Source organism: Protopterus annectens, chromosome 9.part0 (assembly GCF_019279795.1).
Source record: "Protopterus annectens isolate FY-2018-M chromosome 9.part0, PAN1.0, whole genome shotgun sequence".
Taxonomy (NCBI): domain Eukaryota; kingdom Metazoa; phylum Chordata; order Ceratodontiformes; family Protopteridae; genus Protopterus; species Protopterus annectens.
The window spans coordinates 84,820,730-84,836,975 of NC_056743.1; the positions used below are offsets into that span (position 1 = coordinate 84,820,730).

General features: G+C 38.5%; 1 protein-coding gene across 1 annotated transcript in view; it reads right to left on the reverse strand.

Annotated features, from left to right (window-relative positions):
• LOC122811049 overlaps nucleotides 1-16,246 on the reverse strand; it is an 88,457-nt gene that overhangs the window by 22,992 nt on the left and 49,219 nt on the right. The window contains exon 3 of the mRNA XM_044082591.1: nucleotides 9,325-9,614. Coding sequence (XP_043938526.1) covers nucleotides 9,325-9,614 — 290 coding nt within the window. The remainder of the gene's footprint in view (nucleotides 1-9,324; nucleotides 9,615-16,246) is intronic.

Here is a 16,246-nt window from a genome sequence, read left to right on the forward strand (position 1 = left end):
CCCTCCACATTTTTTTCCAAAATTGTCATTTTGTGGCAGGATTATTAGGGGAAGAGCAACATTTTGAGCCAAAATTGGGGACAGTTGAGAGGTTTGGCTATGCCTAATTCTATAAAGCAATTTATTTGTACGTACCTCTCAACCTGTTAATGTAGGAAATCTTGACAAGGCCAAATATACTGGGGGAACATATAAACAGTACTATAAATTGTTGTATAAACTGAGACAATTGATAGAATAACAGATCTTGCTTTAGCATGCATTTTTCTGAAGGTTATGAAGTCTGAAACTCAGTGTCTGTCATTATTTAGTGACTTAATTCCTAAATTGTTTGCCGGAAAACCACACATTTTATGAGGAACAAACCAAAAATAAGAAGCAAAAATCTATTCATTCTGTGAAAATCTGGACAGTTGAGAGGTATAGTTCAGATGGGGCTGTCTTTGAGTTTGCCGCCCTTCCCCCTCACAAAATCATGGTCGAATGGAGCCTCACCCCTGCAGCCATTCCAATGAACCATGACTTGGCTATTTCACCCCATTTACCATAAACACTAATGTGCATACTGCTTTACTTCTACGATGATTTGGACTTCATTTGAAAGTTTTATTTTGCATTTTACAGCACAAACACTAAGACATCTGCTAAATAAAGCAATGCAATCTCACTGTGAAAACAGACTTAGCATTAAAACTTCTCTGCCCTTGAAACTCACATTAATCGAAACAGCATTGAAACCCACATTCAAAGAAAATACATTTTGCCAGTGGCAGATAAAGATTAACTTTGGGCTGTTTTCAAATCATAGGCCCCTTGGACACGAAACATACACATGGTCTTTGATACACCTTTCTGACTGTATTAAATTACATTCCTTGTACAATAAGGTACAGTTGTTAGAGGGTGTTTGAAATTTGTTTTGAACATTTTTCCAGTAAACAATGCAACAAAATGCATGCACCATTGACAAAATTGTCCAATTCAGAAAATTTTTCCAGTAAACAATGAAACAAAATGCATGCACCAATAATGATAAAACTGCCCAATTCAGAACATTTCTACCATAAAAGTCTACTCAAACGTGTACAGTCCAAAAGTATCAGTAAATATGCACAATCTCTGAAGAAGTAAAAGTCATCAAAATAATTCCACATTAAAGAAATCTGTAATTAATGAAGAGGTTGCTGCTAGCAAACAACTTTATATTTCATTGTTTCATCTACAAATAAAGTGCCTGTTGCCCTTGAGGAATAAATTGCCTAAGTTGCATTAAAAAAATGATAAGCTAGTAATATTGCAATAGGGAATGGATGGCAAACTGATAACAAGTTTATAGTTACTAGGTATCTTTACCAAAAAGGACTGCAGCATCCACCCCCTTTACAATACAGTATAGTATCAGCAATGCATCTACCTACTGTGGGAGTAGAACCCACAGCCTTTTGCATCAAAAGCAAGTACACTACCTGTTGTGCTATTAACAACACAAACAGACTTGGCATAAGCAGCACTAAACTTTTGTTCCCCTGCAGCTCTCAGCTTCTTTTGAAATCTACTTGACACTCAGCTGCATCTCTGAACTCTGCAGCACAAGAAATCTGGAAAAATCCAAAGTTTGGGGGGGGGGGGCAAAAGACCAAAAAACAGGGACAAATTTTAAACATTTCTTGTATAATGTTGGAAAGTTGTTAGAATAAAATGCTGTGTTGCCACCATACATTTCACTGCCAGGTATTGAACCCAGGACCCTGTGCAAAACAGTCAGAGCAACATATCACTATGCCAGATCATTTGTTTTATGAAAGAAAGGAAGACTGAAACTTAAATGGCTACCATTTAGTGAATTCAGTTCTCACCATAGCTGTCAACATCTTAGCACAAAACACCTGAACAAAGATGGGGGAATACAGAACCCAAACATATTCAATGAATTCAGTTATTACCATAGCTCTCAACCTTGGCACATAAAAACTGGACGAAGCCAATAATGGGGGAATACAGTCCAAAAAAAAGGGACAAATATCCATTGAGGACACCAGAGCAAACCCACACAAACACAGGGAGGACATGCAGACTCCACACAGAAGGCACATCAATCAAGAATCAAACCAGACAACCTGTAGCTGTCAGGCAACAATGCTACCACTGCATCACTACACTACTGGCTGTGTTAAGTAACAAAAATACAGAAACCACAGATTTTATGAGGAACAGAAAAAATATGAGGCAAAAATCTGCAAATGTTTTACAAATGGTGGTGGGTAGGGAATTCAGGCTCTTGCCAGTTGGGCCCAAGGTACAGGGTTCAAGCCTTATCCTCTACCCACCACCATATAGCAAATGCCCGATCACCTCCATAACTCTGCAAGCTACGCCCACAGCCCATGCAGGCTGTCTCTGGGTTTCCCCATGAGATGTGAGTAGGCTGGAGCCTCCAGCCTGCGAGCGATATAGTCCAGTGTGCTTCCAGTCTGTGCAATCATCACTGCACAGACCTCTGGGCTGGCAGGGAGGAGTTCCCTTCCTTCCCTATCCGGACTGCCTAACTGAGCAGTCTTGTGTTCAGGAAGTAAGCATGTATGCTTGCGTGGAGTTCTGGACTGCCTAATACAGCAATCAGAAACTCAGCATGCATGCATGAGTTCCAAGACATGAAAGAATTGTTTTATTTTTGTATTTACATTTTCTACAGTGGGGGACGCAATTATTTTTCTTTTTACAGGTGGGGGTGCTGCAATCCTATAGCATGAGCTGTCCCTGGGGAAGAGACCAGTCACCAATGGAGTCCCCCAGGGTTCAGTGCTGAGACTTTTTCTGTTTGGCATATACATCTCAAAAGTAAAAGGAAATATCAAAGAGCTTTGGCCAGCTAAGTTTGAGATGACTGCAAACTAGAAGTTATTGAATCCCCAAATGACTTAACCATCATGCAGGAAGGTTTGTCCCAAATAACAAAATCATGACAATGCCCTCTGAGACCTGATCCAATTGTTTGGCATTTGGGAACTTGTGTACAGTGGCCTAACATTTCACCAACATGTGCCCGAGTCATAAGAAAGCCTTTCTGTATTGCACAGCTTATAAACAAATTGATTGTGACTAGATCTAGAGATGTTGTTGTCCCCTTTTACAAAGCTCTCATTATGTCAATCATTTTGTATAATGCCCACTTTGGCATGTATCTGTCCAGCCCCATGCAACAACTGGAATACCTTCAGAGATACATTACTAAAAGGATACAAGTCCTAAACAATAGCTCTTCAATGGACCACCTCAAAGATTTATTATTATACTCAGTATCCTACAGAGTGCTTAGAGGTGACATGTCTGGCATATGAAGCATCCTCCAACATAATACAGAAGGACCTACTAAACATCAGCAAGTCAAATGGCATCAGAAATGCTCAGTCCAGGTATCTAAACTGAATGTTGTGGAGAGATGGATATATAGCACAGAGGCTACCACTGTTCCATCCATAAAAATAAAGCAAATCTCATCCATCCACATTCAAATGCAACTGGGATCTAAGGATGGGTAATAGAAAATGTACTCCGGGATTTCCCCTCATGCCACTAATGGATAGAGGCAGTTCCTAAATGCTGCATCCCTTACATGGCCCCCATAAATTATCTATGGTATGATCACAGTTGCTCTCACTAGGGCTAATATGCAATTATCAGTCATGGGGATAGCTAAGACCAATCAGAAAATGTCAATTCAAGCACCAAAAGGGAATTGGCTAAGCTTAAAATGTCCTCCAAGTGAACTATGTTGTGGTAGCAAATAGTTATAAAAAAAATTACCCTTTTTAGTTCACTAAGTGCCCCTGTTACCCTCCGCCCCTCCCCCCCATCTTTAACAGATTCTGGCACCTATGCCCAGGCCCAGATGCAGTACGTAATTCTGGTTAAAAGTATTAGCATCTTTGCATGAAGATTTAGCCATGAGTATGAACTGTTTATATGCACATCCCGAACAGACACCAACCTGGCTAACAACAAGAAAAACAATGCTCCTACTTAAGAGTGAACCTGCAAGCTACCCTAAAAATTATAGACCAATAACTTACCTTCCGACAACGTATAAGCTATCCACAGGAATTGATGCTGATAGAGTTTATAGTCATTTAGAAGAAAACTCAATTATGGCAGTAGAACAAAAGGGCAATAAAAAAGTCATATAGACCAAAGGATCGTTTGTTGTTAAATAAAGTCATAGTGGAGAACTGTAAAAGGGGAAGAATCTAAGTATGGCATGGATTGACTACAAAAAAGCATTTGATAGTATCCCACATTCATAGATAAAAGAGTGCTTAAAAATGTATAAGATACACCCTACACTGACTGACTACATTAAAGTGACCATAAATAGTGGCAGACCACTATGCAATTAAGCCATGAAAAAGGACAAATTATTATTTAAGCCATGAAAAAGGACAAATTATTATCCCAGGGATAAAAATTCAAAGGGGGATATTCCAGGGTGACTGTCTGTCACTGCTACTATTCTGCCTTGCCCTTGACACACTAAGCTGTCCACTTAACAGCTTAGGCCATGGCTATAATTTGGATCCTTGAAAATAGCAGTGTAAAGACTTCTCATCTTCTCTTTGTTGATGATTTAAAACTGTTTCGCTCATCAGATGAGGAAGTGAAAGCACAACTGCAAGTTGTCAAAACATTTTCAGATGATATTGGTCTTAATAAATGTGCAAAAGCAACCTTTAAAGCAGGAAAACTGCAGCCAGGAAAACATCAGTTTGGGACAAGAATGTGATATAAAAGAACTTGAGCAAGAGGGAGTGTATAAATACTTGGGAACTGATGAAGGATCAACAGTAAAATATGAACAAATGTGAATAAAACTTAGTAAGGAACACTTCAGAAGACTTAAATTAATCCTGAAAACAGCATTGACATCTAAGAACAAAGGCCAAGCTATACACCAGTTTGAACTTCCTGTCCTAACTTAGTTTTGGAGTGGCCCAAAACATGCTGGATAGATTAGATAGGAAAACAAGAAGGATGGTTCATGCTCACCAAATGATTTATAAAAAATCAGTGCATAGCAAGATTATATATCCCCTGTTCTGAAGGAGGTATGGGCTTCCTTGAAATTGATTACATGTATAGATCTGCAATCATGGGACTCCACACATCTGCTGACCTCACAAGACCTAAATGTAGTGAAAGTTTAAAACATGAGGAGAATAAATCTAAGACAACTTCTCTGCTTAATCTACCAGAAACATATCAGCATGAAGCAGGAATGGACATCAGACCAGAAGTAGATAAAAATCAGGCAGTAACTGAATGTGCCAAAAAAACAAAAGAATATAAGGTGAAGGACCAGATGAGAAGGCAAGAAATGTGGAAAATGCATAAATATAGTTGCAAGTATATTAAATTTCTGTAAGATCCTCGTGTTGATCAGGAATGGCTGCAGGAATGGTTAAGAAGAGGCAAATTCAAATCAAGAGGTGAAAGGTTAATATCGGCGGCCCAAGATAGTGGGCTATGTACATGCTGGTTTACAAAGTCCATTGAACATGTGGGAGAAACAGTCAAATGTAGGTTTTGTAAAACTGAATTGGAAACAGTCACCCACCACGTTCCTAGTTGTAACATATTAATGGCAGAAGGACTGTATACTGAAAGGCATAATAATGTAGCAAGACTATTGCACTGGGTACTGTGCAAACATTATGGTACTGAAGTGGCTGAAAAACACTGGAAACATGAGCCACAAAGTATCACTGCAAATGATGAAGTTTACATCATACGGGATCACCCATTACCAACAGTTCAAAAGATAGATGCTTGAAAACTGGATGTAGTGGTCCATGAAAAGAAGAGAAAAGTATCATTGATCACTGAAATCACCACACTGAGTGACTACAGTGTCTTGTGTACAGGGGGACACAAGGTCATAAAATATCAGGATCTGCAGCCACAAATGAGAGCAATGTGGAAGAAAGATACCCAGACAGTTCCAGTAGTGGGAGCTATGGGTCTTATAAAAAAGAATCTAAAAAAAAAGAATCTAAAAAAAAGAATCTACAATCATATTTAAACAGGGCGGCCACAGTGGTGCAGCGGTTAGCGTTGCCACCTCACAGCAAGAGGTTCTCCGGTTCGATTCTCGGCTGGGGTGCCTTCTGTGCGGAGTCTGCATGTCCTCTCTGTGGTTGCGTGGGTTTCCTCTGTGTGCTCCGGTTTCTTCCCACATCCCAAAGACATGCAGTAGGTGGATTGGACACTCTAAATTGGCCCTAGGTGTGAGTGTGTGCCTTCTGTGGAAGGCTGGCAACTCGACACTGTAAAAACTCCACTGCCAATCATGAGCGGACAGATGATCCGCTGTGGCGACCCCTGACTGGGAAAAGCCGAAAGAAGAAGAAGAAGACCAATATATGTAACTCCATACAAATTGCAGGAGGAGTCATTACTGGGCACATTGTGGGTGCTGCGAAGAGCACTTTTGGCTGACATCAAAGATTGAAACATTACTAATTTCATGAACTTTAATCATATTTTGACTTAGGAATGGAGTCCATTCTCATCATGGTATTAAAAACCCAAAAGATTTGGAGAAATTAAAAAAGGCATTTAAAGACAACTACCTCTGGAAATGCTTGGCCTCATCAAAGAGAAGTAGGAAAACATTGCACAGCCTTTGTTGGATACTGTAATGGAATAACAGATGCCCTGTTTGGTTCTCCGAGACAGTACCTGAAGCCTTGAATAGATAAAATTATATGAAAACAAGACTTGTTTGGATATTGTTAAAAACAACATGGGCTTTTATTATGAGAATAACTGTTTTGATACATTGACAGGATAGGAGATCATTATTGCCTATGCACAAATATGTGTATGCATATGTGTAAATAGGTATAGAAGAGCAGTGAACGGGATAAAACAGGTGGAGGCTGAAATAATGTAGAAGACGGACATAGTATATAAGTGGTAAGGTGCTAGGGAGGTACAGGAAGAAGACTGCTAAAAGGAATATTGGTGTGGATGTGATCTGTTAAACTTTGGAGGTAAGAGGGTTATGATTCAAAGACTACTTTTACACTGAGAGCTGGGGATATATATATACATATATATAGACAGCTATTGCATAGGTGGTGTAAAACATCCAGAAGATTGAAAGACTGAAGAAGGAGAGATGGTGGATTGGCACAAATACTGGAGGTGTGGGAGCATTATGCAGATCAGCTTCACATGTATGTTTCCCAACAAAAGCAAATCCTGTAGAAACTGAATATGGGGTTATGGAGTATTAGCTATTGATAAAAAATGGAGGAGAGTTAGGCATTCGATTTGTTTGGAGCAGAGGTTAGTGGGAGGAGTGGAACCTAACTGACAGTTGATGTACACATGGTGCCTTTAAAGGTTAAAAATAATGGTAAAAGGTTTGGAAAAAAATAAAAAGTAGAGTTGAAAAGCAGTGCATGTAAAAGGTAGGAAAGAAAAAAAAACATTGAAGGGAAGTAGGTAAATGAATAGATGGGGATTTCAATGTGAAATAGTGGATGGACATGGAAGATGGGATAGTGTGAAGGAAGTAGAAAGGGAAAGAGGATGTGATGATATAATGTGGAGGTGTAATTGGTAGGCCTGTACATGTGGTATTTTGTCTGTTATTAGTAGGAGGACCCTAGAGTTGAGGTGCCTAACAGAGTTGAAGGGAGGGCTTTGGGAATGTGTTTTGGGCTCCATTAGTTTACTGTCTAAAAGAGGTTTGCTGTTATAGCTCAGTGGTGTAGAGCACTGGATAGCTTAATTAGGGGTGGAGGGATGGAGGGATGCATGGATATTTTCTTATTTGAAATGTTGGAAAATGCATTTCTTTAATTGTATTTCAAGCATACGCTGACGTACTGAAGTTGTTTAGTGGGCTGGCTTTGACATTTTTGTTGTTTTGTTTAATATTATTTTCACAGTTGTAAAAATAAATAAAATAAAAAAAAAACTTCCAACAGGACAGTCTGTATGCTTTTCCATTCACACTTTTCATTCGTGGTTACAACATAGCAACTAAAGATGTGGTACTTAAATTCTCCTGTGAATTACTGTTCCAAACCGATATGCTGCTCATCAGAGTACAAGTAATGCAAGGTGCATGTACATGTGTGTATGTGTGTACATGTGTGTACAGCAGTCCAGGATCTTTTATAATGTCATGAGATAAGCTGCTTACTTGAGGGTCTGTCAGCCCGGATAACCCTCAAACTGATGTAGATTCTTGAGATTTGTTGCCATCATAAAATCCATATAAATTGAATGCATTTCGAGAATTGATGCTGTAATGCTTCAACCTTGATGGCTATATGTGGGCTGATAAAAATCATCAGTAATTGATCAGCATAAGGATTTTTTTTCTGTGGAACATTATGCCACCCAGTGTGACTTCACTGTCCCAAAATGAAATGGCCTTCCCGAGCTTCTGTCTCCATAGAAAGTGAACACATGCTGTGATGTTCAACAGTTTGGCTTTGCCAAATTTTTTGTCAATTGACTTTGCGGTGACTAGCTCAAGTGATAACACTGCGTCATAAATAATTACATTGGGGCTGCACAGCTGACTCCAAAATCTGTTTTCTTGTACAGAAATTGAAATATTTTCTGACAGTACTATGCTTAGCATTTGGTAGTGATAAGTGAATAACACTAAGGCATTATGATCTTACAATGAAATCTGCAGATTTATCTCAGTTTACAACATACTAAATATTAAAATGAAATGCCTGTTGACTATATCCATTTTCAATTCTGGCGTCCTGAAAACCGCTTCCTGTGAAGTATGACAATATTTTGGTTAATGTTTACTGTGGAAAAATGTCATTCTAGGTCAATAAAAAAGCAGTTTCATCCTGTTGTGTTCAGGAGTAAAGGTCATAAGGTAATTATGTTAAATATTTGCTGTAAATCATGTTGTGACTGTTCATTTTTATTCACATTTATGAATATGGCCTCAATTTTCCATTTTCAGCATTTTCATCTCAAGCCTGGAATAAATGCATGTTTGGCTGAGTACTTTTTTTTTTTCTCATTGTGACCAGTTTATTTATCTGTGTACATTCATCAGGGGAGTAACTCTGAACACACCTGACATTTCTATAATCTGTGCTGTGATCTGTTTATTATGTAACAGTTTGGGTAAAGTGCTTTGCTAGATGAGGAGTACTGTGTTTTACTTCTGCTATTTCTAAGAATACTGGCTTTATGATGTGAGCGATATGTAATTCTGTCAAAAGCTTTATATTTCATACTGCTTACAAAATATGGATAAATTAAAAAAAAACGTGCACACACCTTAAAATGAAATTCAGTGAGCAAGTCATTTGCAAATCTTGTGTAGCTGGCATTTCTGCCATTGAAAAATTCACGTACATCTTTTCGTGGGTCACTTTTTTTGGCTTGGATATTTAGAAGTTCTGTCACCTTCACAGCATAGTAGATGTCCTGCAGAGTGAAATTCATATACCGTTCAGCTGCCAGGGATCCACCAGCCATGAGAACCAAAAAATTAGTATTTAGAGCTTCCTGGGCAATATTACTATTGTCATCCCAAAGAGTATCATAAAGACTTTTCTTCTCAGTACCTGTTAAAAAAACATATGTAGCATAACAAGCATTATTCTCACATCTTGGCTGCTAATATAAAACATTAAATATGGTAGGATGCAATTAAAGACAGTAGTATTAGATTCTGTTGAAGAGAACTGATGTAGTCTGTTGGTCAGAACAAAACAGAAATTAATTACTCTGTGATGCAGAGTGCACCTTATTACTTGTCAAAAGAAAAGGTTGACATTGGTTTCTTGTGATTAATCATGTCCCAGATCATTAACCTTGATCCAGCAAAACTCAACAAAATGAATCTGGGACAGGTTTAACATGGGTCTTGCAAGAGGCCAAGTCCAGGCTCTTTCTCCTCCAGCAGTCAGTGAGACGGGATTGGGGGGATTAATCTTGGTAATCTGGGATTTAGTGTCACCTGGTTCTACACCCATACATATATGTATATATACAAACGCATCTACATAGAGACAGAAAAAGAAAGTCAGAAAGAGGGAGAGAAACGAGCTGCTGAGAGGCTCTGAAAAAACTATGAAATGAGATTTGACTGAAGGAAATTCCAAAAAGTGCAGACACATAGCAAAATTAAATGTTCTGGAGAGTATCATGTAAGGTACCCTGTAAGAGCCAGCTAAAATAATGGACAGAGCTGTTTATTTTATTTATTTTACATTTGTTGACTGGGATTGTCTGACTGAGCTGAAGAGCTCTTTTTCAGCAGAGGCCCGGGGAGAAAACCTCCAGGATATTTATACGATTTTCATTATAAATTAGCATTAAACAGCAATGTTACAGGATTATTACAAGGCATTAAGTAGCAATACAATGTTATACAGTGTCAATAATCAGGAGTATAGAATAACAATTCAAGATGTATAAAAAGAAATATGTCATTAAGATGAGTATAGTTTTTGGGGTAAGTGGCTACAAAAAACAGTTTTACCATGATGTAGTTGCATGAAGGCAAGACAATTACAATAGAATGTTTCTCTGAGGCAATTTGCTTAATAGATTTTAGAAGACAGTAGAGTTAAGGAAGATTAAAGAGAACTAGTGAGAAGAGTGAGTTAAGGGCAGAAAGTAGATTAAGGTATGAGAAGCAGGAGATGTTAAGGAGGAAGAGTGCAGTGGTAGGACCAGTGACTTTTAAAGTGCTCTTTGGTGGCTGTCTTAAATTGTTTAGGATGTGTAAGGGTCCTGATTTCTAGTGGGAGCCTATTCCAGGCAATAGTGGGGTGATAGCTGTACATGTTGTGTCCAAATTTAGACTTGGGCTTGTAGATTTGTAGTAGGCCTTGGTTAGAGCTTTGGAAAGATCTGGAGGAAGAATAATGGGAGATGAGAGGGGATAGTGCTGGATAGTGGGAAGGCTGGTATAGGATAGAATGGATGATCTGGAGCTGAGAGAGAAGAAGCTGGTGGGGTAATTCAAGCCAGTTTACGTGTTTTAGAGAGCGAGTGATGGGATTTGTAAGTTTGTTGGGCAGCAAATCTATCTACCTTGTTGTAGGTAGATTTGAGTTTGGTCAGAAGTGCTGAGTTAAGATTTGTGAGAATTTGAAAATTGTACATTAGACTGCGTAGAAGGTTGGTAAGAGAGAGAGTAATCTTGGCTTCAGGGGTAAGGAATTTCTTGTTATGGTAAAGGAGCCTTGAGTCTTTCTGATGACGATGAGTCTTTTTGATATAGTTATTAACATGCCAGTCAAATTTAAGCTGATTGCCGATGATTATGCCTAAGCGCTTAGTACTGGATTCTACCTGAATGGGAGTGTTATTAAGGGACTGTATGGGGAAGGAGGGTTTAATATTGTTGAACTTTTTAGGTAGGAAGAGTAACAGCTTTGTTTTTTAGGGTTAATGATGAGCTGGCTGTTGGAGAGCCATGTTTCGACTAAAAAAAAAAAAAAAAAACGAGTAAGATTCAGTGTCCAACCCTCTTAATATGGATTTAATAACACTGTTTTCATTTTGCTTGGAGCATTCCTCTTGGAATCTGGTTTTCTCTAGTTTTTTTTTTCCTTATATGTCTACAATGCCTAACAATCTCCAATACCAAATCAAACCTCTCTACCAGTGTATACCCAGGAATGAGTGCTAACTTGGGTTCTGTAGAGGTGTTGTGAGGATGTCTCATTGCGAAGTTCTGTACCACTACAACTGAAGAGAATGCTACTAGCAGTAATGAAAAAACTGGAATGCATTGCATAAATTAAGTTGTCCCCTGAGAAGTTCAGTAAATCAACTAAGCCAGTGAAGTGTACTGTATAACTTCTGGAAACATATCTCTCAACTGCTCAGATTTTCACAGGATGTCCAGATTTTTTGCTTCATATTTTTGGTGTGTTCCTCATAAAATGTGTGTTTTTTTATATAGCACTTAAGATTAAAATCACTGAATAATGACATACACAAATTCTGTTATTCTAGCAACTTTCTGAGATTTTAAGAGCAATATTTAAAATCTGTCACTATTTATAGACCTTTGTCCCACCATTACTTTAGGCTTTGTCCAGATTTCTTCCACTATAGGTTTGTGATGTATGCCTGGAAACATGATTGCTGTTTCCAAGGGTCCCCTGGAGTATAACCATAAGAATATTAACAATCAAAAAGTGGAGGTAATATGCATGCATTATGATGACACACAAAAGAGCATCTTCCTACATGTGCAGAAATTCAGACAGTAATAAGACAACTGATATATTTCCTGTAACTCTTAAATTGATTCATTATTTATTTATTTATTATTATTCTATGTTTGGTTACCGGGAAAGTCTGACTGGACATCGGTCCTTTTTCAGTGGAGGCCCATGGAGAAAAGCTCCACAGATAACATTTACAGAAACAATAATATAGCAATAACCCACGCCTGGGTGTGGGTAATGCTGGATTTACCCACGGTTGGCGTGGTTTGGTCCCGAGGCGGCCCGAGGACCAAAAGCCAACCGTGGGTAAATCCAGCATTACCCACACCCAGAAGTGGGTTATTGCTATTATACAATGACATTATTTAAGAAAAGAAATAATTACTTTTCTTAAATAATGGCATTGTATAATGCCTCTTTCCTGCCCTTCCGCAGCTGTCTGGTATTCTGCGGCAGTTCTGATGTACTGCGCGCCTGCGCAGTACATCAGAGCTGTGGGCAAAAGCAATGGAGAACGCAAGATCTCTGTTGCTTTTTTTTACTGTTTCGCTATGTTAAATGGGTTTAACATAGCGAGACAGCTTTAAAATAAGCAACGGAGATCTCCGTTGCTTATTGTAAAGCTGTCTCGCTATGTTAAACCCACTTAACATAGCGAAACAGTAAAAAGCAACTGAGATCTTGCGATCTCCGTTGCTTTTTTTTTAAAAAAACTGTCTCGCTATGTTAAATGGGTTTAACATAGCGAGACAGCTTTAAAATAAGCACCGGATATCTCTGTTACTTATTTTAAATCTGTCTCGCTATGTTAAACCCATTTAATATAGCGAGACAGCTTTAAAAAAAAAAAGCAACGGAGATCGCAAGATCTCCGTTGCTTTTACACTGTGTCGCTATGTTAAAGGAGTTTAACATAGCAGGACAGCTTTAAAAAGCAACGGAGATCTCCGTTGCTTTTTAAACCTGTGTCGCTATGTTAAACTCTTTTAACATAGCAAGACAGTGTTTTATACTAATGGAAAAAGTCCGGGTGACCGGACCTTTTTCCGTTAGTATATTGAGGGATTTACAATGGGCACGCTGATTGGGCTGGCCAATCAGCGTGCACGTTTTAGGGTAGGAATTGTATAATAATTTATAATTTAGTTTACACAGTCAAGTACAAATAATGAGTAGCAGTATTTATCATATAACAAAATGTATATAACAGGATCAACAATTAGCAATCTTAGTTTCACTTTTGAGTATCTTTTACATTTTAGCAGTTGCAAAAGGGTAAGCAAGGATAAGACATGGATAGATGTAATTATATAAGAAATGTGAGGAGAGAAGTCGGGTGAAAGATTAACTGATGGTCACATGAAAGGAGAAAGAGGGTAGGACGGGAGGGTCTTAGCCTGTACTATCACATTTACTGAGCCTTGAGTTCAACAAATATGATTTTAAGGACTTATTAAATTCAAGCATAGAAGCTGTGGCTGTGATGTGGGGGTGGGAGTTTATTCCAGTGTTTTGCTATATTGCTAGGGTAGAGGAATGAACCTGCTGTATTATTATCTTTAGGTACTTTGAGGAGAAATTTGTTAGTGGGGCGTAGTTGTCTGTTACAGGAGTATGGAAGTATCAGGTCTCGTAGTGAGGGGATTTTCTCGGGATGATATAGAATTTAGTGTGTCAGGGTATGTTGATTATATAGTATTAGATGAGGAAGTTCTAGCCAGTTGAGCTTTTTGGGAGCTAGACAGTGGTGTGATCTGTAGGAGCTGTTGGTAGCAAATTTAGCAACTTTGTTGTAGCAAGCTTCTAGTTTGGTTAGGTCAGATTTTCGAGGTCCCTATTAGATGAACAAAAGATCAAGATCTCGACTGGCTTAAAAGTAAAAAATGCCGTTCTTCGAGATCGCTGTTGTAAGATCGCGGTACAGTGAAGATTGGAAAATTTGCCCTTTCCTCACTGTAGTGCGATCTCGGAGTTGGCATATATAATTAGCGGGGGCAATTTTGAAGATCGGCATTTTCTACTTTTCAGATTTGAGATCTTGATTTTTCGTTCATATAATAGGGATCCGATTTTTGAAGGTTGGTTAGGACTGGAGAAGCATATAGTAGTGCAGAGATAAGAAGTGAGAGTGCAATAGTGGCCCTAGTAGTGTCTGTTAAAAACTGTTTATTTCTATATAGAGTACTTATTTTTTGTGGACTTTCTTTATGATAAGAGAGATATGGATATCAAATTTCATGTTTGAGTCAATCACAACACCGAGAAGCTTTGTGTGGGTAACAGTAGATATTATAGTCTTGTTACTGGATATGATGTTAAATGAGAGGTCAGGATTGGTATGTTGTGTGGGTTGGAAGATGATAAGCTGTGTTTTGTTTGAGTTCAGTATTAGCTGGTGGTCAATGAGCCAAGATTCAACAGAGAGAAAGGTGGCTTGAGTTTGTTGGTGAAGTTCCTGAAGTGAAGAGGAGGCACAGACTAATGTAGAATTGTCTATGTACTGGATGATTGAGGAGTGGAGAGTAGAGGTTATTGGTAAATATAGTAAACAACACAGGCCCAAGGATGGAACCTTGTGGCACCCCTATTTTTACTGGGAGCAGAGGAGATAGTTTCTGTTGCCATTTAACTGCCTGGTGCCTACCTGTTAGGTAACTGATAAACCATGCTATAGTGTTTTGGCTAAGACTGAGTTCTGATAGAGCTTTTAAAAGTTTATGATTAACCATATCAAAGGCCATGGAAAGGTCCAGGAAGATGACTGATACATATTTATCATTACTTCTGTGTCCATTAACTGTCAGTGAATGACATGAGTGCAGTAGTTGTGCTATGGGAAGGCCTGAAACCTTGTTGAGTGTTAGTGAGTAGTTTATTTGTGCTGAGGTGTTCCATAATTTGTATATGAATACACCTTTCCAGTCTTTTAAAGAGGCTAGATATAGCTATGGGGTGGTAATTAGTTAGTTCTTTTGAGTTGCCCCCTATATGAAGGGAGATAATATGGGAGATTTTCCAAAGGTCAGGGACTAGCTTTTTGGAGACAGAGCAGTTGATAAGGATGGCTACTGGATATGCTATTACGTCAGCAGATAATTTTAGGAATTCAGCTGGGAGTCCATCTGCGGTAAGTGTAGTTGGTTTTAGCTTTTTGTGTAGTTTTCTAATCATGTTTATAGGGACAAGTTGAAAGGTAAAGCTATTTTCATTGTTAAGGTGTATGTGTGTCTCATTGCGGTTGGGTGAGTTTTGAGAGTTTGCTAGTGTGAGAATAAATTCAGTAAAGAATTTGTTAACTTGAGTAGCAATATTATTTGAGGTGTCTGTAGTAACAGTGGGGGAGGGGTTTTAGATGTTCCTGGCTGAAGAACCTTAATAGCTGTCCAGAATTTTCTTGGATTATGTTGAAATTTCATTTGTATCCTGTGATAGTAGCTTATTTTGTCTGTTCTAAGCCTTTTTTTTATTCATGATAAAATACTAGGAAAAGACTTTCCCCCATTTTAAAGCATTATGGAAGAATGTCGAAGGAGGGAGAATCTATAGACCCAGTGTGGGATGCTGATATACTGAACACGGAATGGTACAGCAGTAACTTGATACACCTTTTCAGAATGGGAAGAGCAGGGGGGGGGGCTAGATTGTGGCACTTGCACAGAAATTCTGAAACAAAACCATGAGAAAGGAATTTGTAGGGAAGCTACTAGCCTTAGAAGTAGAAAGGATTATATTAGTTATCAGAAATACATCCCAATGACAGAGAGACAGAAACCCAAAACTGCAAAAGATATCAGACATATGTCTACATAACACTTGTAGTAATAATTTCTCTTATAGCTCACAAGAAATAGAGAAGGGCTTTTTGGGTGTTGACATCCTTAGAAAAGATAAGGCTCTGCCATATTTTATGGCTAGAAATGATACCATGCTTGAAGGGAATGATACCATAGGTGAGTTGGTAAATCCCATTTGGGAAACTAGAGTCTCGATTTATTATACTCAGGATG